The sequence below is a fragment of the Cataglyphis hispanica genome, chromosome 16 (assembly GCF_021464435.1).
Source record: "Cataglyphis hispanica isolate Lineage 1 chromosome 16, ULB_Chis1_1.0, whole genome shotgun sequence".
In the NCBI taxonomy this organism is placed as follows: Eukaryota; Metazoa; Arthropoda; class Insecta; order Hymenoptera; family Formicidae; genus Cataglyphis; species Cataglyphis hispanica.
This window is the reverse complement of record NC_065969.1, coordinates 5388174-5414263: the sequence shown is the minus strand read 5'-3', so window position 1 is coordinate 5414263 and position 26090 is coordinate 5388174. Positions and strand designations below refer to the sequence as shown.

At 33.4% G+C, this 26090-nt stretch overlaps 4 protein-coding genes across 10 annotated transcripts; 3 read left to right on the top strand and 1 right to left on the bottom strand.

Annotated features, from left to right (window-relative positions):
* The first annotated feature begins 30 nt into the window (after positions 1-30).
* Positions 31-12657, top strand: LOC126855728 (uncharacterized). The gene is made up of 7 exons (XM_050603591.1): positions 31-205; positions 348-431; positions 1028-1219; positions 7759-8036; positions 9372-9633; positions 11178-11523; positions 12027-12657. Exons 1-7 carry the CDS (start codon positions 173-175, stop codon positions 12398-12400), a joined length of 1569 nt encoding a protein of 522 aa, XP_050459548.1. The 5' UTR covers positions 31-172; the 3' UTR covers positions 12401-12657.
* A 158-nt stretch (positions 12658-12815) lies between these two features.
* On the bottom strand, positions 12816-16657 carry LOC126855654 (squamous cell carcinoma antigen recognized by T-cells 3-like). The gene is made up of 6 exons (XM_050603480.1): positions 15994-16657; positions 15702-15883; positions 14715-15595; positions 13986-14622; positions 13612-13759; positions 12816-13476 (listed from the first exon to the last, which is right to left on the bottom strand). The coding sequence occupies exons 1-6, from the start codon at positions 16463-16465 to the stop codon at positions 13034-13036; spliced, it is 2763 nt and encodes a 920-aa protein (XP_050459437.1). The 5' UTR covers positions 16466-16657; the 3' UTR covers positions 12816-13033.
* Positions 16658-18828: 2171 nt separating this feature from the next.
* On the top strand, positions 18829-23105 carry LOC126855665 (serine protease gd-like). Of its 7 annotated transcripts, none has more exons than XM_050603516.1 (7): positions 18829-19200; positions 19672-19711; positions 20055-20279; positions 20533-20698; positions 21013-21483; positions 21720-22084; positions 22549-23105. In XM_050603516.1, the coding sequence occupies exons 3-7, from the start codon at positions 20064-20066 to the stop codon at positions 22822-22824; spliced, it is 1494 nt and encodes a 497-aa protein (XP_050459473.1). In that variant the 5' UTR covers positions 18829-19200; positions 19672-19711; positions 20055-20063; the 3' UTR covers positions 22825-23105. The 7 variants fall into 7 exon arrangements, with proteins under 7 accessions (XP_050459473.1, XP_050459476.1, XP_050459477.1 ...); XM_050603514.1 differs by having other exon boundaries at positions 19176-19200; positions 20089-20279; XM_050603513.1 differs by having other exon boundaries at positions 19176-19200; positions 19672-19785.
* An 812-nt stretch (positions 23106-23917) lies between these two features.
* Positions 23918-25919, top strand: LOC126855663 (uncharacterized). The gene is made up of 2 exons (XM_050603512.1): positions 23918-24094; positions 24285-25919. The coding sequence occupies exons 1-2, from the start codon at positions 23918-23920 to the stop codon at positions 25917-25919; spliced, it is 1812 nt and encodes a 603-aa protein (XP_050459469.1).
* Positions 25920-26090: the final 171 nt, after the last annotated feature.

Here is a 26090-nt window from a genome sequence, read left to right as displayed (position 1 = left end):
TGACGTACAATTAATCGGCAGTAACCGGTGAGCTTTTCAAACGCGAAACGCGAGAAGAGTACAAAATCGATCCCGCGATGCGATAGAATAATAGCCGACAGCTTTCTCGACGCCTGGCTGATTACGTACCGATTACTTCGAAGAGGAAAGAAAAGAAAAAGCAACAAGAAATATGGAATCCGCGATTGGGCATCTCGAGCAAAGCGTAAGTATAATTTCAAGTGTATTTACGTGTATTTCTGCAAAATTCCATTTCGTTCGTCACACAATCGGTGCAACGAAGATAGTGTCATCCGTTCACGACTGTCCAAGCAGTACTTAAAATAATGAATTTCCTCGTGATATAGGTACAAAAAGCTGACGGAAAATTAGACATGATCGCATGGCAGATAGACGCTTTTGAAAAAGCTTTCGAGGATCCGGAAGACGAGGTAGGAAATCTTTTGTTTTTGACACAAATAATATGATTATGAATCAATCATACTTTTATTAAATTTGTTCTTTTTAGCTATACTTCTAATTTAAATACTCGCTGTATTTAATACAAATTAAATATGTAGACTATCTTGCTTTTCTATTAAATTATCAATTCTGAGTTTCTTTACTGAATTGGAAATCAAAATCTTAAGATGATATAATGTATACATTTGATAAATAAAAGTGTCTAAAAAAGTATAGCTTACTTAATAAAAATTGAACAGCCTGCGTAAATCTCGAATTTCGAAGAGAAAAGACAGTAGTAGATTGTAAAAGATAGAATATATAAGAGTACAATTAAAAAGAACAAATATCTTGTGTTGTATCTGTATCAAAGAGAGTTCTCTGTGACAATGTGACACTGAATAAGTGATATCACATTGCGTTCATTCGACAATTCCTGCTTGAAGCCAGGATGCTCTGTTTCACTTGGCGTTAAATATGTCCTGTGCGACGTCATGTTTGAAAGTTTTTTGTGTGCACTTTATTGTTTGCCATGTTTTTTGGATCTTCAATCATCAAATCGCTTTTCATTTTGTGCTTTTAACAGATATCTGTGCTTCGCCTATTACACTCTGTTCATCAGGTTACGAAAGATTATCAAAATCTCCGTCAAGAAATTTTGGAAGTTCAACAGTTACAGAAACAGCTTTCTGATTCACTTAGAGCTCAGCTTACACAGGTGCACGGACATTTTAATTTATTGCGCAATAAGATTGTAGGACATAAATCACCGCAGCTGAAATAAAAATCAAGTTTATTATATGTTTGGAAAAAGTCTCTGATATATTTTTTAGGATATTTGAAAAAATTTGCACATACTTTTCGTGAGATGCAAAGTAAAGTTCAAAAACACATTGCATTGAGGAATCATGTGTATCCATACTTTCTATTATAAAAATATTCCTAACATATAAAAATATAACAAGCTGCAAAAAATGGTATGGTATCCATAATTTAAAGAAACAAGAATATATTGCACATATTTAAGAAATATTTCGACATTTTCTTAAAAATTTTAATGATGTTATAATTAAAACATCTAATAATCAATCTGTGTTACATTATTTTCTTTTATACATTATTTAAAAGATTTTAGAAATTTTTAACATTGAATTTTTCTTATAAATGGATTGAGGGATCAATAGATATTATCGATACATAACTTATTTGATTTTTTTTTTATTACCTTAAATGTAGTAATGGGGGCCAATCTATGATGGTGGTATGTTGAGAACAATATATCAAAACACATGTCAGATTATTTCTTATTAAATTCATGATGTCTACAGTCTACATTATAGCCCCTATCATTTGTTAATCAACATTTTATAAGCATTTTAACAGACAATGCAATATTTTGTTCAAACTGCATACAGAAATTAAAATCTCTCAGTAGTGCATTAATTGAATGGCTAAAAAGTGATGTTTGTGTATTTTTATTATTATTATTATTATTAGAATTTTTATTTTGTACATATCTTTTATACCATTTTGAGGACAATGGTTATTGAGAACTTAAGTTCCTCATGTATACCAGTTATGAAATTTTGAAACATTGAAATTATAAGCTTAGCATGGTATCTTTGTGCATTTCATATCTAGCTTTAGATGAGTTAGATATTTATGCTTTCGTAATACGAATTTTGAATTTCAGATAGCAATTTCGGAAATGCTAAATAATGTAAACGACTTTAAATATTTTTGTTTTATTTAGTAATTGTACTAAAATAACATCTGTGCACATATACTGAATTTAAACGTATAATGCAACACGGATCAATCGTGCGTAAACATGATACTTATATCGCTAATGATCAAACAATTGATTATAGAAATAAACATTATCATGTAGAATTTTATTTGCAAGTATTGTAGCATAATATAAAAATATATCTTTTGTAAAATGTGTCTCATCATGTATTACATTTTGTAACACATGTAGTAATATATATTTTGACATTTTGCTCTTTTGTACTGTATTGTATTATATAAAAATTTTTTAAAATTAAATAACTAACATTTTCATTAATTGGGAAAACGAAAAATCGTTTTTTTTTTTTTAATTTATCTTTATGTAGAACAGCTAAAAAATTTATGAATTATCTTCGGAGAGGTATTAATATGTTAGTATTGCCATATATAAAACTTTAACATAAATAATTATTTATCTCTTTTTATGCATAAAGAGAAATAATTTTTGCAACAATACAAATTATTCAATAATATGTATATGTAACTGAAAAGCATTATATATCTAAAAGATACACAAAATAATTCCACAGGTTTACAAATATATACAAATGCTTATGTGTTTAGCACGCTCAATGTTTTTCTTGAAACACACAGTGTTTTCAATATCTTCTAATTTACAGAAAAAATGAATGTAATATGAAGGAAGATGGAGAACGTGAGATAAATGTATAAAGATAACATGTTGGAAACTCAAAAAACGGATAACATTATTGCCTTAAGAGATAGATGCGCACTTACGTATACTATTCTTCAATTAGAGATACATAACACTTACACGCAGTATATGTAAGCTACAACTTACTTAATGTATTTTTAAGAAACCTGTTCTATGTTGAGCTAATAGAATTTATAATTTTTAAAAATTGTTTTTTTAATTGTTTTCAGACATAAAGCATCTTATATTGAACATTGAACGTTGTAACATATGTGATCAATTCTTTAGCATCATTTATTATCTGTGTAGATTTACTATGCAAATTTGTCCGAATTAGTGTTTATTATCTAATCAATTGATAAACGGAATAAATACTATATGGCAAACTTGAATTTTTATAGGTAGAGTAACTGAGTTTCATGATGATAAATGTATTGTTTGTTGTTACACATGTAATAAAATACGCGCTATTCCGTTTAAAAAAAAAAATTAAAAAAAAATAAAAAAAATAAATAAAATGAAAATGCTGTCGACTTATTCGTATTTTTACAATTAATCGATTAATGGTGTCCCGCGGAAAACTCCTCCAAGTCAATATTATAATGAAAAAAAAAAACAATGTTTTTGATACTCAGTAACTCGCATTATTACTATTAGGTCTATTACGATTGGTCTATATGCGATTAATCGAGATGTATCTAGTCTGATGTGTTAGAAAAAATGGGAAAAAAAGTAAATTTTTGCATTACACTTGTATTAATCGTGATATAAATCATTCATTATATTTCATTCTTTAGTTTTTATCTGAAAAATTAATAGGTAAATATTATTTTTTTTTATTTTGATAGAAAGAGAATGATATATATAACACTGTCAGAAACCAAAGTCATATGCATCCATTATTTTTCGATATAACAATTTGTTCATATGCACATTGCAATTTTTAATATTACAATAATACATATAATACGTATATGTGTAATATAATACTTAGTAATTTTATTCTTCGATACATATGGCTTTGTTGATATAGAGAATTTATTGATAGATAGTCTATTGTTTGTTAATATACATGATAAATAAAATAGTTCTAAGATATAAGTTAAGAGAAAAATTATCTGAAACACATTAAAAACATGATCCAAAAAGTCAATCGATTAGCAATACGTTGTTTATTTCAGTGGAAACAAATTGTTCGATTTGTTTTTTCTTCTGGAATCTTACATATCACAATGAAAATTTTCAAAACATCTGTTGCACTTTTTCTCAAAATTTCCTAGAGATTCATAAATTCTTTCATTAAAAAAAATAAATGATCTTACGAGATTAACATTTAAAGATTTAATATAATTATGTAGATTTATTAAGAGTATATTGGTTTATTAAAGAGCGAAGCATAAAATAATGTAATTCTTTATAACTTGTATAAATTGAACAAGTAATTTCTTTTCTAGTCTTAAAATACGATATTCTGGCATTCTAATTAATTATATTTCTCTATTACAAAATTATTGACTATTCGTTAGCTCTTTTCCAAATTAAATATTGTTTTCTAGAAACAAGAGAAAAAAATTATTTCTTTTTTTTTCGTGTGACAACACATATAGAAATTCATGACACATCAGTTGAGAAATGATGTATAGCATTCTAAACATTTAAATATTTGTCGCGCTTACTTATCACAGTATAATCGTGCTATAATCATAATGTGCTTCGTCCTTAAATAAACATCTTATACATATTTGCTAATAAATGGCACATTCAAGCACAACTTACTGCATGTTGCATGCATAGACAACGTATCAATCGCATATTATTTAATACAATTCTCAATTTATTCTTATTAGAATTGCGAATATATTTACATATATAATCATATAGTTACAACTTCAGTATAGTTAAAGATGTGAGGGTATATCAAAATGAATGTTAATTTATTGTTAATATAGGTACTATATATAGTTACTTTATATATCTATTTATGATATTTTGTGCGCGCAAAACTAAAAGTTTAAATAAAAGTTGTTAAGAAAGTGATATATTATTACTTTCTTATAATAATATATACAAATAAATTATATATATAATTTAATTATGTACATATATTATTATAAAATTGATTTCTAGGGACGAGGTTTTTAGTTATCGAGATTTAGCATGTATTAGAATTGTACATATATAATTGCAGTATATCAAAATATTAAAATTCGTCGATTATTTGTCAATCTATTATATACAATTGCTCAAAATTTCGATGTAAATTAACAAATTACGATTTGAGAGAAACTGTATCTTTTTAGATATTTATCGCATTATTACGTAATAAATTATTATCTCTGTAGCAAACCCCCGAGAGCTCGGTATTTTTCATTATAATGTTAATATAACAATAATTATATGAGCTATCAAAAATAGAATAAGGTTTAAAAGCCTCTCAAAAATCAAACTAATCAACTTTTTAAAAATTAAAAAAATTTTTAAATTAATAAAATAAAACTAATAATAAATAAAATTACACAAAATGAACTTGATCAGTTTGGTTTCTGAGAGATTCATATTTTGACGAAACACGAGTCTCTCAAAAACTAAGCTTTTCGCTTCATTCCAGCGAAGCAATGTTATTTTAAATGTCAGGTACGAGGTCAAACAAGCTAAGAGCCTAATCAATTACTCATTTCCCTTCGCTAACGCCCACGGCAGAGAGGTGCTTTTCAAAGAGCTGTACTATTTTGAACGGCATACGTTTGCATTGCCTCGAGGAAGAAGATAAAAGATGCATCAGGAAAGTGTTAGATACAGTCTTTTACTACCAAATATCAATGAAAGCAGAAGCATCTGTTCCACTTTACTGATATGACTCATTAACAATGACTGCATATATTTATAATTGACGGCGAGGCTGAAGAATATGTTGTGCCGAACAACACAAGAGAATGGCGTGCGATTTGACCTCGTAGGTGGACCAAGAGAACCGGTTATTCCGCGCACGGATCAAGGAAAAGCGTCTCTCAAATAGGAGCGAGGTTGTAGACCTTCGCCTACGGTGGAATCCTCTCCTCGTATTAGAACATATAGGCACGCGTTTACAATGTGCATTCGATATGCATTTCCTATGCAATAGTAAGCTCGTTCATAAATATTAATGACCTTATATCGCAAACTTGACCAAATGTGATCCTTACACTTGACGCAGATTATACAAACTATTCTAATGAATTGCTTTTAATTAAAAAATGTACAGAATATACCGGAATTGCATGATGTTTTTTTAATTATTAGCCTCTGAGACTTATTTGTAGTCTATTTTTCTTTAGCGAAAGTGTCGAGGAGGGCTATCATTATAACTTTCCACAATCTGCAACATTATATACCTTTGCGCGTAACAAAGTTTGAAATTAAAATTCTTTATAACTTTCCTCGACGTTGTCACTAGAAAAAATTGACATCAAATAAATCGGAGAATCAAATCGTTAAAATTAAAATTACGGGGTATGTCTCATTAGGGCTTTTGGAATATACTGTGCTTAAGATTTTTCAATTCTGATTAATTTTGAGTTAAATGCCAACGAGAAGTTCGTTTTTGTTTTCGCGTTTTGGATATACGATTGAGGAGCGTGTCACCGTGAACCGTGCTGATCTCTCTGTCGATTAGAAACTTATAGAAATCGCGCGCGAGGACAGGCAAAAAAAAAACACCCGCGTGATTCTCTTCCTTTCTAGGATGTTTGCATTTTGGCTGACCGCGAGCGATAGCTTTCCGCTCAATTTCCATCGTTGTCGTGGGAAAGTATTCTCGTTCCGCTCACGATACGGATATCCGTGCAGGACGATTCACGTGCAGTGATGCATTTTGCAGAGAAGAGACACAATCGTGAATTGTAATGTTCATGTCGCTCAAGCGTTCTATTGGTGATATAGAAGATAATATGTACAATTTTTCTTCAAAAAAATAATGCAGAGTTTATCGATTTGCAAATATAAATATCTTATAAATATTTAATATAACTATATTATATAAATATAAGAGTATTATAAAAATACTTTAGGAAGAATTATTATTAGAAATAATATTTTACGAAAAGATAACATACTTATATAAAAAGAAAATAATGGAAATCATTTCTAATGTGTTGTATATTATTCTTCTTATCAAAAATGATTCTAATCAATAACACATTAAATGGGCCCACTTATATATTCATCGTGATGAAACTTTCAAATATCTCAATTGTACATCGGCCGCGCCGACTACAAAAGCCGGAAGCGAATGTTTAAGAAGCGTGTTTAGTGAACCGTAGTTGTCGGCCGGAAAAGATCCAAAAGAGGGAATCCTGTGGATGGAGTGAGAGTGGTCATGGAGCGAATGTATTCCTATTGATAAACTTGCATTTGCCGTAAGCTGGGAAGATACTTTCTGTTTAATCTTCCAGCACGAAAATGCAACTGTTCGAGATATGACATGTATACGGGCGTATTGCGTGCATGAATGCTTTCATTATATTAGCGAGGACAGAAAGAAAAGTTCGTGAAAGACACTGGCCTTTGTTGAGAAATAAAAAAAAAAAACTTTTTCACGACGATCGCTTAGATGCGTGAGATATTTGATCTTATAAAATTCTGGCCAAGATTATTAATAAAAACATTGTTTCTTGTATTCTTTGAAAATTTCATTTAAAAAATCATTTCGAATATTTAAATAATTCAAGAACTTTTTCATCATATTTGTATTCTTTATATTGGTTCAAGAATACATCATTTCTGATTCTTTTTTGTTAGAAGAATAAGTTCTTGACATAAGCGTTTAATATAAAAACATGCGTGTTGAAGTTTTACATCCACAGCGATCCAAATTCGAATTTTGATCTCACGTGCATACTTTGGTTTTTGAAAAATTAAATTGCCTACAAGTATCTGTACCATCCTCGTGTCGTGAATGCGGACGAGCGCCTTGTTCTAATAACCTACTCCCACACCAATCAGCCAGACCATTCGCTTGCTTGGTCGGTCGGTCGGTTCCCTGGTACCCTGGTCTGGCGAGGTGTCGGATTCAGTCGTCGACCGACCGGTTTCGGGCCCTGTTCGCCACAACGGATCTGTCCGTCGCGGCCGATGCGGGAAAGCGGGGCTTTCGCTTCTTTCATACCAAGAGGTAAGCACCAATTAAAAGATCTACAAAGAAAGAACTCGTTATTTTTCATTTACAAAATTGTAATTGGTACAACATTCTAATTTTCATTTTAAAATTTTCTGCATATTAGTTTGTGAAGAAAAGTAACGCGTTAAAATTTATACATGGTTTATTAAAATGTGCGATATGTTAAATATTTTGTACTTTTATATAAAAGTAAACAAAATTTTTATAATATCACGTGGCTCTAAAGATTCCCAAGATCTCCATGTGAAATTTTATGAGAAAGTACAGTGTCATTCAATCTTATCTTGATGCAATCACAATATTTCACAGGAGAGTCAGAATAGCTTATATGTGTAGAGTCGAATTAACATATGAATCATTAAACGTAATGTTTAAATCTGAAAATTTTCACGACAGGAGGATCATCCTTATTTTTCTCAATCTTCAATTTTATATTTCTCTTTCTCTCTTATCTCTTGAAGCAAATATTTATTCCGCGATATCTGGGATATCTCACGCGTGATATATCGATGTAATAACCAGTTCAGTGAGCTCCTTCGTCATTGTGTCCCGTGCTTTCGAATGCTGGTATTTTAACGGCGATTTTAGTGCCTTGGTGGTGAGACCGCGATCGATGAAACAGCGAAATTAACGCTCTTACGACAGTCTAATGTACAATACAATAGAGATTCTGCAGTATGCTGAATAGGACCTTGATTAATATGCGCGTGTGTTCTTACAATGATTTCTAATGCAATTTCTTTGTCGACTTCATGCTACTCGTCATCGATTTGTATAATTTACGTGTTCGTTTCTCCGTTATTTTTTAAGCAAAGTGTTCCGTACAGTGAGAAAGGTCATCAAACCTGTGCGCAGTCTTTCATGGTTGTTGACCCGTGAATACATCGTTTTAATTGCCATTTTTGTGTGAAATAATAAATTTCACAATTATATTTTTCAGTCGGAAATAACACGTTATAAAATATATAAAAATAGAAATAACAAAAACCTATAAAAAAATATAGCTATGATTAACTGTGAAAATAAAAACGAAATTAATATAAAATCTACATAATAAGGAGGTCATTAAAGGAGAAAAGATATTTCGTTTCTTTTTGGACGAAACATAATCTTCTAAGTGTTAGTATAGTGTGAATTATTGTAGCTAGTGTAGAAAACTAATTACCTTCGATGAAGAGAATTGATTTGCACTGTATATTCACAAGAAAAAATTTCACATTCAAATGCATATTCTAGCATGCGTATAGATCTACGTTTCCCAGCGATTGCATCGTTCAATTGACATTTACCTGAACAGATACTCATTTGAATTTGAATTTTTTTTTACAGAGGCTGGCTTGTCTTGCGACTAGACATGCGTTTTCTCGTACTTAATCTGATGTTATTAATAGTGAACTTGCTAGTCGTTGGAAAAGTTTCCGCCCACGGAAGACTGATTGAACCACCCTCGAGGGCCTCCATGTGGAGATACGGCTTCGACACGCCTCACGATTACAACGATCACGAATGTTACTGCGGCGGCTTCACCAGGCAGTGGCAGCGAAACAAAGGGAAATGCGGTATCTGTGGAGATCCCTGGGATTCTCCAACGGTGAGTCCATCTGAAAAAAACCGCTAAATGTCAGTCAAAATCGTAAAATGCAAAACACACATGTTTAAAACAAGAAAATTAAAGCTTCAAATAAAATTTCTTTTTGTTTTGAAAAAGGTTGAAATAATTCGTATAACATATATACGTAATGTTAAAGATATATCATATATATTTATTATTTTAAAAATCAAAAATGCTAATGAAAATTTGAGAATTGTAATTTACAAATTATGTATTGAGTGACACAAAAAGTCTTGCAAATGTAGCGTCATTTTTGAACATGATAATTTGGTTGCACTATATAATTATTTCGTAGGATGCTTTTTGCAACACGAACCACACCATTACGTATGATTCCCCGCTCCGTCGACCGTGAAATATCACAATACCGCTAATGTCGACACGTTTCCAAAATTGTATGGTACAAACACAGTAGATCTGCTCATCTACTCCAAATTATTTCTCTTACTTGTTCTAAATATTAATGCAGTTAAGTATGTTAAAAATTATTTACACAATAAAAAAGCTATTTGTGACTAAGCAAACAACTATATTAAGATAAATATCGATCATATGATACAATTAACATGAATTAACATTAATTTACACTAGTGTTGATTCAATTATTAGTGTCTAATTATAGTCGTCAACGAGTAAAAATTTCACCGTTCGTAAAAAATTCATACTACGAAGATTAAGATAATAATATTTGCAGCTACTGTTGGACACTTGTATTCGTTTGTTCCTTTTCATCTCTATGAAAGTGAATGTGAAATGCATTTTAAAAGTCGTGAAGCGCATATTGTTACTCTGCATAAAGTCGCGTGTAATGGTTCGTGACGAGAGAGAGGAAAATATAATTACTTTCTTCACTACATAATAATAATAGAGCAGTTCGCAACTAAACATTCGCCTTAATAAAATGCAAGCACTCGAGTATGAAATCACGCATAAAAAAATATAGAAAATATTTCAATCTTATAATGCTGATTACTTGATCTGCATTTCTTTTAATTAGTTTCTATTATCGTTTAAAATGATTTTACTAAACATCATTATAAATAATCCTTGCGAATCTTCTATACGTATGTGCGGCACATAAGATAATAAAATTACAGACATACAAGATTATGGAGCCAGAACTTTGCTCTTACCTTAATTTCGAATTATGGATTTAAACTGGATTACAGAATCCATGCATGAATGGAAATTAAAAAAAAGAAGACCATTAATTAATCGTGCTTCTCTGGAGACTTTCGTGATCCGGTCTCGCGTTCCACCATCATTGCGTTTTCATTGCGAGTTTTTTTATGCGGGACGCTTGGCCTTGATACGTATGATATCTTGCGGATGAAAGTAGCCCGAAACAGAAGTGAAATCCGTCTTCTTCCTCTTTCTCTCTTTTATCGATACTCACATAATTTTCTTTCCTGTTTGACAATGTATTCCGAGAGAATTATTCTGATAAATATATAATAAATAAAAGAGAAATACGTACATAAAATAGAGGATTTTATTCTATTTTATCTTATTGCATTTTCCAGCCACGTGCTCATGAAACGGGCGGCAAATACGGAAACGGTGTGATTGTCCGGCGTTATCGGACCGGATCCGTTATACCGGTCCGCGTGGAGCTGACGGCGAACCATCACGGCTACTTTGAATTCCGCACCTGTGCTATGACCTACCGCGATCGAGAGGTCACTCAGGATTGTCTGGATCGTCATCTGCTATCCGCCAAAAACGGATCCACTCGCTACTATCCCGGTCCCGGTAACCGGGTCTTTGAGGGCTACTACAAGCTACCGGAAGGTTTGACCTGCGCCCAATGTGTCTTCCAGTGGCGATACATCGCTGGCAATAATTGGGGCGATTGCGGCAATGGCACAGGTACATATTATTCCTTAATATTTCGACCGTAGAATGCATATATGTATATATAACGTAGCTGTATAAAATGTAGAACAAAACTTCGAAAGTTGATATCTCGATTAAACATGCAATAGGCTGGAAAAATAAACGTGTCGTTTGAACTTAAAACGAACGAGATTTGTTTAAAGTAGATTAACAAATTAGTGTATAAAAAATGACGTTTGGTATAAATCTACTGTCATATATTAAATTTAACAAGTGCTAGAAAGTATCAATCATGTTGCAACAATTTAATTGTTATTGATACCATTGGTTTGATATATCATTAAGATTCTATCAGCGCAGTAGAAAGTGTTACTTTGTTACCTGCATAATAAGAATGATTCAAGAGATTATAACTCTTTCCTTGCATAACATCGTTTTACTAAAGTTTAATTTGTTCTATATATATATAAACATTTTTGTCCCATCTTCCGTTACACATAATTTTACGCTATAAAATCACACGATGATGTTTATAGGAGCGGTCGGATGTGGACCTCAGGAGGAATTTCGAGCTTGCGCCGATATTGTGATCGGCGACAACGAAACAGCATTACCGGCGAACCTACCGAAGCAGCCGACGTCCACTTCTACCTACGACGAATCGTCAACAAGTTCACCGTTACCAAAATCCATCGGGCCGTACTGGCTCTTCAGCGTTGTCATCGCCGGTACGTGCCTGTTGGTGGTGCTAGCCATTATGGCATTGCTTTATACGTACTACTATCACGCCGGCAGAGCCAAAAAATGGCTCATGGCAAGGAGATCTCTGGCGCAGGAGAGTCCACCGCCGGTCGCCCCGCCGAGACACAAAAGGCATCATCATATATCGAACACGCAGCTGCAATTGTAGAACTCTGTATTCAATTGTCGATATCACACATTTTGGAAAAAAAGATAGTTACATTTCGAATGGATCACTGTATGATATTCTTGCGATGCTTGAAGTTGTCTCCTACTTTTGTAGTCATCATAGATTGAAAATCATAAAGAATCGCCAGAAAATTACGTTTTTCAAGCGATGTATTAACATTTTTATATTAGGCGCACGTATTTTCTTGTATATATAAATATTTTATATTAAACATATTTATTTTATATATAATCGTATATATCTCTCTCTTGTAATATATATTTTCCTTTCTGAAACATCACTCTGTATAGAAAAATTAATATGTACTAAGTTTAGATTTTAATAATTAATGCAAGCTTAGCATTTGCACAAAAGAAATTTTTGAAGTAGTATATAAAATGTGTGTGCAATTAAGTAAAATCTATACAATTATTTAATATACAGAACTTCTCAGTTACCATACATTTAACTTTTTAATACATATCCACATCATATGTACTTGCACTTTTATCTGCTTAATCTTTAATTAATCATAGAACAGATTCACTATAATAGCTTACATACTAACACATGAAATGATGTTGTATTAATGCGTGATGTTGGTAGATCGCGACATGATTATATAATAGCAAATTATTTTTTATTGAGAAACATCTTCTTGAAATCCTGATTGCTCATCGATTGTGCGACTCCATTTTTATTTGGAGCTGCACTACTGTTACTATCACTTATTTTAACGTTACGCGGTACCATAGACAACAAGGTCTTGGGCAGGCCGAATGTCGAACGGCTTGTCGTTGTTGCACCCAGTGATTTGATCTGTCTTTCATTTTCCTCTGTTTGAGTTCTTTTGCGATCGGGTGGTTGACTTTTCGCGACACTGATCACTTTGCCTTGAATATTTGTACCGTCGGTAGCCAAAAGAGCTCTCGTAGCAGCTGCTTCATCGTGATATTCGACATAAGCGAAACCCCTCGGGTGGCCATTACGGTAAGTAACCACACGAACCTCCTTCAAATCTCCGTGAACTTTGAATATTTCCTCAAGTTCTTCTTTCGTCATCGTAAGCGGAATTCCTACAAAACGCGATATTTGGAAGATTTAATTAGTTTTACACAAATAAATGAGATAAATTATAGTTATATGAAGAAAGCAATTTTGCAAATGTAATTTATTATATATTGTATAATTTGCATAAAATTTTTACATACCTTTAACAAAGAGTTTTTTCTTTTCGAGCGTAGAATTAAATTTGAATCCAGAGTTCCTGGTATCCTTATTAGGATCACATCTTGAGATAAACATAGGACGTCCTTTTAAAGGCGTTCTATCTAATTTCAAAGCTTCTTCCACGGCTTCCTGTATAATGGGGAGTATTAAAATATCATAGAACAATTTCATTATCTAAATGATTTAAAATTTGTAAATGAGATATGAAAACGGAACAGAGAGATATCAGAACAATAATTGATGCTTATACATAAGGTATATTTTTCCAACTACTACAGTTCTTACTTTTTTGCATCTGTGTAAATTCCGTTTTCATTCGGAGCTCTCTTTCGTCAATCAATAAAGTAATACATACTGCGCTGCTCAATTGTACATAGCAAAATCCTTTGCTACGTCCTTTGTAATCCTTAACCATCTTGACTAACGTTATCGGTCCAACTGATTGCAGAATGTCTTTTACTTCGTCTTCAGTTGCTGCATAATCTAAATTGCTGACAAAAATCGAAATATCATTGTTCACTTCATGCTCGCTATTTTTATCATCTATATCATTATTCTTCGTTGCCTCATAACCAGGCGGTGGTGCGATTTTTGATTTCGATTCTTCTCGATTTTTGTCGTTTGTTCTTTTATCAAAATTCAAGCGGCTTTCTCGTAATTTGGGTTTCGTTTTCACATTATTTTTTATGATTTTCGATGGAGAAGCTCCTATAGTTTGCCACTTGCCGATGTTATCCGCCTTTCTCTTGCTCGCTTTTTTGTTTTGCATAGACGATTCATCTTGAAAAAGAGTTTGTTGTGCTTTTTGTCTTTCTTCCATAACTTTATCAAGCTTCTCTTTTGTTTTTGCTTCACAGAGCTCCATTTGCTCTAAAGTTCCTTCATCACGTTCAAAATCTATCCATGCATTTATTATACTTTCCGGCCAGTCTTTTGCAGAAGCCAAAGCTTTTTGGTATAGTTTTCTTAAATGTTTTGTATCTCCGTAGCATCTGCAAATCAATCAAAAAATTGTAAGAATTAACAAATAGGAATAATTACTAAATAGAAAAATTAGCATTTTTTTACAAATAAGTATAATTACTTTTCTAGCGATATATATTCCAACCAATAAGAAACCGTCGCAGAATGTCCTTGTGAAAGAATATCGGCCCATAACGTCCTGGCCTTTTCCATGTTATTTGCGTGTATCGCTTCAGTTCTTGCCCAATATTGCAAGATAACGCAGTTGGGATCTCCATCCAAGCCAAAATATTTTGCCAGATGCTCACATGCTCTGTTGAATGTATTACGAACAATATCTAAGTGTTTCTCTTTCTCTTCATCGGAACATTGTTCGATTCTGCGCCGCAAATATTCGAGATATGTAATCCATAGATTTCGATAATCCTCTGCTATCGAAAAGCCATTTGATAAGGCATTTTCTAATAACTTTTGTACTTCCAATATAGGTCTTCCCCATCTTTCGTACGATCTTATCCATTTTTGCCAAACTTTTGAGCACCACGGAATGTTCCTTGATGCTCTCTGATAAACTTGATCCAATACAGATTCAATCTTTATTGTATCTTCAAGATAGATGAGATAGTCCAACCAAATCGATTCTTCTAAGCTCAGATCAGTTACTGCCCTTTCATACAGAACTGTAATACGTCCTGGATCATGCTGTTGTTTTTCATAAAGTAAATATCCTTTGTAAGCATCAAGTAGCTCACTTTCCCCTTGTGCAGAGTTGAGCTTTTCTTCATAAGGAATAAGAGAGTTCAACTTTGTAGAAGCCTGCTCATATCCTCTTAACACAATTTTATCATCAATAACATCTTCTGTACCATCTTCTGTGCGCCAGGATTGATATTCCTCATAAGTTTTTTTCATATCTAAAAGAGGACAGGCTAATTGACGTCGAAATAAATTGCCAATACGTCCCAACTGTTGCTTCTTTTCTGCCACATTTGCAGAATCAATCTAAAACAAATATAAATTTAGAAATAATTATTTGAAAAAGAAATGAAGAAAGATAGTGCTGAATAGATCTATGCCTGTGTACATATAAGCTATTATATTTACTTACCAGTGTGAGTAAAACAGTTTCAAATTCTCGAAATGCTTCCCATATTATTGCCCCCTTAATGGTGTGCAATCCAACAGCAGTCAGCGCACGTTCAAAAAGCTCGCGAACATTCTCAGCTGCATCCTTCTCTGTTCCCATATTTCCAATACTAAAATGTAGATATTCCAGCCATACTTCTACAGCTAAAAGTATACATTACAATGTTAAAATCTCCTATGATACTTATACATAGAAAAATATAATAAAACAATTTTGAATTTATGAAACTCGTTGCAATAAAATAAAAACTTACAAGTGTAATCTTTAACAGCTCGTTCGCATAGTTTTACTACTTCAGCTTTCTGTTCTGGTGTGACTGCCAGCTTGATCTCATCCCGTATACAGGAAAGCCAAAGCTCGGGACTCAACGGATACATGTTGCTCATATTATCCCGGGCAGTTCGCAGACGATCTAACTCACCCATTTTGTGCAACTTGTTGATCAGAGCTACGTGAGTGGCGTAATCATATGGATTCTCTGTTAAGGAAGCTTGCAGGGACTTTACTTCTGCCTCATCGACGGCTTCATCATCGTCGTCATTGTCGTCGCTAGATCCGCTATCGTCGATTTTATGGTCGACTTCTTCCTCCGTTTCGTCCCTCATCATCTCTTCCTCGATCTCGTCTGAGGCTTCTCGATAAGCTTTCGCGTGATCCTCTTCGTTCGCGATATCTTTCTCATTCGCGACATCCTCCTCGTTCGCGACATCCATCTCCTCCTCCATTCCTTTTGAGAGTGACAATTATTGTCGCCCAAAAACCGCTATATATAAAATCGTCCGTACTTGAACTGCAAGATCACGACAGACGTTAAAGGTTATGTTTACGTTTTTTTTCTACAGCGTCGTCGAGATGTTGAAGACATACGTTGCGCATCTAACGATTGCGCAGGAATATGACCATGCGCTCCATTTTCAAAAAGTTTTAATATTTTGACATAATGTATTGATCATATTTGCATGCTAATTTACTAATTTATGTAATAAAACCTCAGAACTGTAACTACATGAATTAAAAACAGATGTTTCCTTTGCGAAATTAGAATTGGAGTTTGAAGCTTCCGCATAAAATTGATAGTGCGATCAATATACAACAAAATATAATGAATTCGTAAAAGATGGTCATTACAATATATTCTCATTTTGCACACCATTATGATATTACATGATGCGTTTCGAATCATTAAGCTTCTTCATCATTCTTATTTTTTTTTAATTCAAATAATTATAATGTTAATATATAAAGTTGAATATATATCTTAATCATATTAAATTTTATATTAAAGTTTAGCAATAAAATCATTTTCAAACTGTCTAAAGAAAGAAAAAAATTTTTATTATTATTTATTTTACAAAAAGCTCTTTATTTTTTATTACTTTTGTAACTCAAAAATTATTAATTCTTGATATTTCTGTAAGGGAAAAACTGAATTAGAAAAATGGTCAAAGAATTTAATCTTATATACATCAGTTGAATATATATGATTGGAATTGAAATATTGTGTATTTCCTATACAATAGTATCGTTTAATTTCCAATGTATTCGTGTCGTTGATTATAGTAGTCGTTTAAAGATATTGCATCATTAAATCATTTCTATTCTCGTATCTCTCTATATAATATTGTAAAAATGTACATCTTAGTGCGAAATTAAAATGATTGAATGTATACGCGGTAAAAAAATGAAAAATCTCTGATTAGTACTTATGATTGCATATCTTGCATGTGATTTTCCAGGACCAATAAAGACAAGTAAAAGCAAACGTAAAAAATACCAATCAAATTATCCAAGACGTATTCCAACTGCTGCAAAACATGAAAACATGAAAATTTCTTATACACATGTTAAAAGGAATAAACAGTGAGTATATAATTCAGAATATTAATATATATGAATTATTTACTGATATTAAATGCAGCTTCTAAATGCAGCACATGTACGAAAATATAATTAGAAAGATTAGATTTTCCGATGAAAGACGAAGATGTTCCTAATGTTTTTTTTTTTTTTTATATTTTACAGTTGCTATCTAAAACCAATGGAAGTTTATTAAGGTAGTATTGCAAATCAAACGTCAATTAAAAATCATTAACGTTAAGAGACTTTTGCAGATATAATTCGGAGATATAATGAGTTATATATGTGTGTGTGTGAAGTGAATAAAATATTTTTCAAAGAAAATCTGATATTTTTATCAGTATATAATTATAATTTAATTTATTATCGCCCGAATATTAAAAGAATATTACAAAATGTCCTTGTTTTTCAATATTTTTTTTTTAAATTTTCGATTATTATTTTTCTCCTTTATATAGTTTTGTTGCGTAATGTACATACTTATAATGTTGATCATTCATTTTTCGTCATCACTCACTGAACATTTGACTAATATCCGGATTCCTCGGCTTTCTTGTTTCCCCCATCGGGCCACTCCTGTCTTTTTTACGTTGCAAATGAATCTAAGGATAAAAGATAACAATTTAATAAATACAGGATGTTTCCTGTTTGGCATGAGAAATGTTCAAACACAGTATTTTCCATTGTCTTCTTTCTTTCTTCTTTCATTCTCTCAATTTTTCTGAAAATAATAAACGCGCATTTACAAGAAATGTATGTTCGAGAAATAAACTTGAAAGAAATATCATTAAAAAGATGTGGGAGAACAGATGAGAGAGTGAAACAAAAAAAAGAAGAGATTTAATTGCACGACAATAATTTTTCGATTTTGCGCGCTTACGTAACTAAAAGAATAGACGTGTCATTGAAATAATAACTCTTCGGCTTCGCTTTGATAATAGCCGAAGTTACAAACTAAGTCCATGACTCATCGGGCATTTGTCCGTGTATTCCCCGGTCTTCCTGCCTCCATTATGATCTTGTATAAGAGAAGAGAAAGCTACATTTATTTATTATTTTCTTCATTGCGTTCATCGGCTTAGGATTTTCCGTGTCACAAGGGAGAACCGAATGACGACCCGATTCACGGTCGTCTCGATTCGAGATGCCCCACTACCGCAACCACTACAGAATGTATCTTCGCCGCGGAAACTATAAGCGTGTTAAGGCATTTCAGTGGAGAACTGGTCAGTTGGTATCTTGACAAAGGTTCGGCACAGATCGCCGGATTGAAGCTGCAAAAATTAAAGCGGCAGAATTGCTAGTCGCGACCTGTTGAAAAACCCAAATATTTAATATCGCTTCCAAATATAAAGCAGATATATAACAGTCCTCGCAGTATATATTAACAATCAATGTAGGTGTAATATACATTTTAAAATAAAAAACAAAGGAAATAAATAAAACCATGCGGTATCGATAGTAATGAAGTGAAAATGGACATTTATTCGCGGAAATCGTGTTGATCTTTATCTAAATTTCAAACCCATTAATTAGTGAAAGGGGGTATGAACGCGACCTGTTATTAACGGTATCAACGACTGCTGAATGACCAAGGTGCAAGGTGAATATACAGCTCGCGGAATATGCGGTAGGAAGATACTTTGATCCGCCGTCATATGCAATTGTTTTTCTTTTGAACGTCGTCGATTGAAAACGTGACTAGCATTAAAAATATTCCGGAACGTGTGCGAGGATTTGCTGGTCAGAATTTACATATATTTGCGTAAATCATATGTTTATCCAAAGCAGATATTTTTTTAATTTGACGTTTAATGTACGCTTCGATAAAAATTGATGCTGAATTTGTGGCAAAATAAATCGCGCCATTAAAATTCTCTAGCAATTATATAAAAAAAAAAAAACGTAAGTGCGATAAGATTGAAATAATTATATCACTTGATTTGTCAGTGTGTGTATTAGATAGACGTATTGAAATATTTGATCTTTGAGAAGGGTTATCAAGCAAAAAGAATAATTCGTACTATGTATATGGTAATCTATGAAATAAGTGAAACGTATTTAACAATTCCAGCTTATCTGCATGTTTTATCATTTTTCCTGGTTTACTTGTGGTGAGTGGCGTAAACGTCATTTCGCATTACGTATCGATGAGATTGTATTCTTCAATCCGATTGACGATAGACGGGTATTTATTATGCTAATGTATCAAAGACAGATTTTCTATTAACTACTATTTTAAAGAGATTTAAGCTTCTTAGATTAACAGATTGAGAAACTCCATTCTTGACAGAAAAACTAAGGATAATTATATTATTTTGATTAATCTTTTTATTACGGGACGCGTATATCTTAGATAAGTAAAATAAAATTGGTAGTGAAAAGTTTAAGAAAAATTATTTTAAAATTAAAGATTCATAAAAATTACGTATATCCATTTCGTTGTGTTTGCGGTAGAGTTTCACGATGGCCAAGATTCCTATTTTAATAGCGTTGCTGCCACAGCTACTTTGCACGCTACTAGAAGTATCCGGACAACAATCTCCATGTTCTCAATACTTCACGTACATAACCGATCCTGCAACGAACGAAATGATGGGTCAGATCCAAATCCCAAACCCGCCAAAAAACGTCGAACTTCATTTGAAAGTGACGTTAAGCATCGCCGTTGCGCTGTCCACGGTAAAAATACATTTTTTATTATCAATAATTTGGAAAAAAACATAATGTCATTTTCGTCGATTTTCGTATAAGCCATCTTCAGTAATTTTTCCAGCATATCAAATTTATGTATATCATCAGAAATAAAATCTATTCTCTGAAACAAAATTTGATTAGTCGAATGCGTATATTTTTCTTGTGCAACTAAAAATATAATTGTTTGTTTTAAATACATCAAATCATTAAAGTAATTTAAAATATCGTTATGTTTCAGAACTACGTCGGTCAATTAGAATTAGCGCAATCGAAAGAGGAATCCGTTCGAATAGTTCAACAGGGAAGGCCTTTGTTGTATCACATTCGTTTTCCTTTGCGTCAACCGATTCCTTTACTGACCGGGATATGGTTTAATGATCAACAATATTGTTCAGGCCCTCGTGGTGAGTATCTTACTGTTTTGAGAGACAATATCAATATCGTACTCATATTTGAAATTACAGTTACAAGAATTACACAATTCTCCAATTTTTCCAATATCAAATTTGAAGCGCAATCTTGTTTTATATTTTATTACCCATAATTCAAACGAGTAAATGCAAAGCAAAATAAAGAGATATAAAGTTGCATTACATTAAAGAAATTATTTCTATCTTTACTTAAAACAATCTTAGGATTAATCTATATTCTTGGAATCTTTATTTTTTTTCTCGAAAGAGAATAAATTTTGTTTTAACGGACTCGTGTTTCGTTTCAGCAACAGGATACATCGTAACTTCCATCATGCTGGAGCACACTCTATACCCACCAAATGTTTTGCCACTTTCGCAGAGTTCGTATCCTAATGGTTCGCCGCAGCAGAATCCGCCGCCACTCCCGCCAATTTATACGACATCACGTCCATCGAATCAACCCGTCATTATTCAACATCCGCCAAATCAACCTGTTACCACACGACCGAAAAAGAAACCTACCACTTCACATCCGACTACTGTCTCCCTCTCCGACGGAATCCACAACAATCCATTCCTAAATCCACCTGATCAACAAAACAATAACAACGAATGCGGTATCAGTACTCACACTAACAACATTAATCTGCTAATCTCCAAGGGAATGAAGACCTCACCCGGTCAATGGCCGTGGCTGGTAGCGCTCTTCATCGTCAAACTCAAGTTCGAGTTTCAATGCGCCGGTTCTATTCTGACCAACAAACATGTTATAACAGGTGCGTTTTAAGAAATCAAAGAGAGAAAATATAAGAATACATGTAGAATATATGAAGAATACATGTAAGAAGATACCTGCGAGAGATATGATTAATTATCCGTTCAAATTATCCGTTCATTAAAAATTCACAAAAGACGGAAGATTCAGATCCTCAATTTCTCAGAAATTCAATCTTCTTCTCGTAAATTATTATTGGAAAATACTTTATTCGCGCGTTTATTTTTTTGTTTATAGCGGCGCATTGCTTCAAGCTAGACGCCCAGACCAATATTCCCCCCAGTGCGATGTTGGTATCCTTAGGGCGATATCAATTGCGCAATTGGCATGAAGCGGGATCCGTAAATATGGAGATTGCAAGCTATACACTCCATCCCGACTACATTCACCAAGAGTCCGGCGACTCTGATCTGGCAATTCTGACTCTGAGGACCCCCGTTGAGTTTAGCCCTACCATCAAGCCAGTCTGTATGTGGCACGGCTCGAGCGACCTCCAAAGCGCCGTCAATAAGATAGGATATGTCGTGGGATGGGGCCGGAACGAGTTCGGCAATCCTTATGTCGCGGAACCACGAATGGCGAAGGTGCCAATAGTAAGTCAGGTAAGGATGCTTCCTATTCGGTGATTCTTATGTCACATCCTTATAATTCGATTTATCTTTCAAAATGACTATTGTCAAGATTCGATGTGGGATTAAAACGTTGTTAAATAAAAAATTTTAAAAATTCTTGCGGCTCGCGCACATAAAAATTGTTCAATGTTTAATATATTGCGATTCGTTATATATCCATAACGGATGGATTTGTCAGAATTATTATATGCTTCGAATTGCAGTGACGAATGCGGTATCGGTTTTAATGCGATAAAAAATGCAATTGCTAATCGCGATCAAGGCGTGTGCAAATTTTCATAAATTCTTGAGAAATTAAATATCTATACACATATATTAAGAAAATAGTCGAATTAATAGATTTTATAAATTATCATGGTAAAATAAAATTGTGTAGATAATTAAAAACTGGAGGTAAAATTAAAAACTCCTAATCTAATTTTTGCAAATTATAGGAGGTATGTCTTTGGAGCGATTCGCGTTTCGTCAACTTTACCTCGAATCGTACCTTTTGCGCTGGTTCGCGAGACGGCAGTGGTCCTTGCAACGGTGATAGCGGAAGCGGACTGGTGCTTCACGATGCGACCACAGGTCGTTATCAGCTACGCGGCATTGTTTCACGATCGTTGTATGATCGCGTCGAGATGACCTGCGATCTCACGCAGTATGTTGTCTTTGTCGATGTAGCCAAATATTCGTTCTGGATTCAACAACAGATCTCTGCTACTTAATATGCTCCCGTAGTCTTATTATAGATATAAAAAATGTGCTAGTCGACAAGCTTTTTTATATAAGTTTATATAAAGCTAGAAAAAAGATAACGTAAGGATTAGTATAATTTGATAATCTAAAATATTTGTTTTATACATTATTTTATATTAATTCTTGTGAATGCGTGTCGTATTCATGATATTAAAACAATACACACACACACACACACACACACACACACACACACACACACACACACACACACACACACGTGTGTGTGTGTGTGTGTGTGTGTGTGTGTGTGTGTAAAAATAAATGTGATTATCAAAATACATTAAGACTAGATCATATCATATGACACGTGTTATAGTATATTTATCAATGCTTATTTCATTTTCTGCTGTATATTATGTCGTGTAGTTTTATCAAACGATTAATAAATATCTTTTACATCCATTATGAAGTACAAAAATCACCGACAATATAAAATTAAATATAATTTATAAAGAACACAATACTCTTTTATATTACATCTCTAAAATCTTTAAATATGTATAAAAAAATATTGTTTAAGAATTTACATGTATAATATTATTTAAATCTATAAAATTGAAATTTATAAACTATAAATATATGAATATGTATATGTAATTTATCTATGTAACAGACACAGAGGATTATATATTATATATTTTATAAAATCTAGAGAGATACTTAAGAATTCATTTATATAAACACATTAATAAAAGTTTTAATAAAAGTTATATTTTTATGAATATTTTTTTATATCTTGTTATTTCTTTAGAATTAGAGAATAAACAACTGTAAATTGTGACCAAACAAGAGAGATGAATAGAAAAGAAAAGAATGTTAGAATTGCATAGAATTCGATCGCGAGAGAGCGAGTCATAAAGGATCTTGATTCAGAGCTTGTCCGTATCACGAATTTTTATATGGTTCTTGATCGCGAGAGTTCAATTCACATTATCGCGCATTTGCATGCTTATAAAAGTTATTTATGATCGTGCATGCGCATATGTTGAATTAAAACTTTTTATATACCTTGAATTGGACACCATTCAACAGTACGATTGAAACAGCTTGATATGGAAAATGTGGCTTCATTGCGGCATATTGATCCACATATTTGGATTTTTTCTCGCAAAATCGTCCAACTCGTTCGACGATGCTGCGGGATATTCCTCGTTCCTGGAAAGAAAATTAACGTTAAAATTAAAAACAGCGACGCGGTTAAAACATAATCTCGGAAAGGTTCTTCACGAATTGCCGGTAAGCAATCTTGTGTTCTGAGAAATAGAAAAGCATAAGTTCAAGCAATTCAAAGTCACGCGCTTTCAAAATAATGCAATTCAACACATATGAATAAATTTGATCAAATCGAAACTTGCATATAATAATAAATAATTGCATAACTTACTATAATTTATACGAGATGTATTCTCCCATTTATTTCTTATAGAAACAAAGTTATGAGCTGCACCACTCTGTAAAGATTATCGAAGATTACTTGAAGAACGAGGGTTCGCTGATTGAATGTCTCGATGTCTTACCTTCCGTAATGTACGCATCTATCGAAGAGCAAATAGACGTTATCCTCGAATCCATGGAAAATCATTTGCCCAAGTATGTCTTGCCAGCGATATCCTTCATCAGACGATCCTTGTCAGAAGGGGTTTTAGACGCTGATGAAATCTACAGACCGACTTTTGGATCACTGAAGGCCGATCCATTGGAAAAGATCCCTTTGACAGAGCTGAAGAAAGCGGCCTCGTCTTTGACCTACCGCAAACAGATCAAGGCTCTCGTGGGACCCTGGCCAAAAATAATCGGCGAGACAGCATCATTGATCAATGACAATATCATCCCTCCGCGTCGCGAATTGATAGCTTATGTGTTGGCGAATCTGAGGATATCCGATATGACAGCAGAGATGAGAGAATCGATCGCGTCTCTCGTTGAACACTTGCGATCGCATGGCGAGCGCAAATTGACCGGCTTCAGTTTGTCATCCGATCCATACACGTTGGTCGCCAACGCTATCTCAAGTCTATCTTTGCAGAACGAGACTCTGATTGCCGTAAATACATTGTTGCCATTTTTTAAAAAGCCCGCAGAATGTCGGAAATCTGCGGAATTTGCCAGCTTCTTTCAGAATAATACATTGAACTATACTCTTCTGATATTAAGGGACAAGATGATATCCAGATCCAAAGCTGGTATCATGTTCTTATCCATGATGAAAAATAACTCTGATGTACAAAACACTGTCGAGCGACTTTCGCCCTTCAACTATGCGTCTTGGAAAGACTTGCTGTTAGCTTTCGTCAGCCAATTCAGACGTCGGCAAGCTCATCAAGATAGAGTGTCGGACATCGTGGACAGTGTCTACGGCGAACTGATTCTGAGAAACGCTCGAAAGCATTGGCAACTCCTAAGGAATTCTATTATCGCTACACCAGTCCTCACTGCTATAGCCAGAAGAGAGAATTCCTCTAGGATTCGAAGACTTCTTATGGAAGTAGCTTCGGATAGAAGCATCAAAACGGAAGTCTGGCAGAAGGCTCTCGCTTTTGCATCTTCAGAGGATATCGACGGACCAATGGATGCTGTTTTGAAAACGCTGAAGGCTTTATTAGCTTCGGGACTTCTTGATCAAACTGCCCTAATGATAAATATCGCCGAATTAGTGACTACGTACGATAATAGAATTAATCAAGGGCAAACCGAGTGCGTCAATCGATTAGAAACTTACTTGACTAATGTTACTCAAATAGGAACTAAGATAGATAAAACGGTGGCGATTGAAAATGTTGATATCGAAGATCTTCTTCAGGCTTTGCCTGATTTGGATGTTTACACAGACGAGTATAGAAACTTGATGAGTTTTTTGTCTCAAAAGGATTTGGAAGCAAAAATAGGGCGAGTAGACGTAAACGCACATCCCACCAGGGGTAGGTTGCTAGCACAGTTACTGCAAATGACAGAATTTGCCGACGGTATCGATGATAGCATGCGTGATTTAGCCAAGCAGTTCGTCAATAATGTGGCTTATGAGGGCTACGGCGCTGGCGCTTTGCTATATCAGTCTAGTTAGATTGAAAATGAGCACATTTTCCTATGATTCTTGTTTTAATAAATCTTATTTGATTATTCATAAATACTTCATTTCACAAGAAGAAAACCTTTATTAAAATAATGAGCCAATTGTATTTCAAATTAATGGATGTCTAAATTGATAAATGCTTTACATTCACTTTAAAACACA

What these genes read in the sequence shown, in the direction of transcription:
- LOC126855654 (XM_050603480.1), bottom strand. Translation starts at nt 16,465, where the DNA reads ATGGAGGAGGAGATGGATGTCGCGAACGAGGAGGATGTCGCGAATGAG. An exon ending in AGCTGTTAAAGATTACACTT is followed by an intron (nt 15,884 to 15,993) that starts GTAAGTTTTTAT and finishes GTATACTTTTAG; the next exon opens with CTGTAGAAGTATGGCTGGAA. An exon ending in ATGTACAATTGAGCAGCGCA is followed by an intron (nt 13,760 to 13,985) that starts GTATGTATTACT and finishes CCCATTATACAG; the next exon opens with GAAGCCGTGGAAGAAGCTTT.
- LOC126855665 (XM_050603513.1), top strand. Translation starts at nt 19,681, where the DNA reads ATGTTTTATCATTTTTCCTGGTTTACTTGTGGTGAGTGGCGTAAACGT. An exon ending in ATCCGATTGACGATAGACGG is followed by an intron (nt 19,786 to 20,054) that starts GTATTTATTATG and finishes TGTTTGCGGTAG; the next exon opens with AGTTTCACGATGGCCAAGAT. An exon ending in AGGTGCCAATAGTAAGTCAG is followed by an intron (nt 22,085 to 22,548) that starts GTAAGGATGCTT and finishes TGCAAATTATAG; the next exon opens with GAGGTATGTCTTTGGAGCGA.
- LOC126855663 (XM_050603512.1), top strand. Translation starts at nt 23,918, where the DNA reads ATGTGGCTTCATTGCGGCATATTGATCCACATATTTGGATTTTTTCTC. An exon ending in AGGTTCTTCACGAATTGCCG is followed by an intron (nt 24,095 to 24,284) that starts GTAAGCAATCTT and finishes TATTTCTTATAG; the next exon opens with AAACAAAGTTATGAGCTGCA.
- LOC126855728 (XM_050603591.1), top strand. Translation starts at nt 173, where the DNA reads ATGGAATCCGCGATTGGGCATCTCGAGCAAAGC. An exon ending in TTGGGCATCTCGAGCAAAGC is followed by an intron (nt 206 to 347) that starts GTAAGTATAATT and finishes CTCGTGATATAG; the next exon opens with GTACAAAAAGCTGACGGAAA. An exon ending in ATCCCTGGGATTCTCCAACG is followed by an intron (nt 9,634 to 11,177) that starts GTGAGTCCATCT and finishes TGCATTTTCCAG; the next exon opens with CCACGTGCTCATGAAACGGG.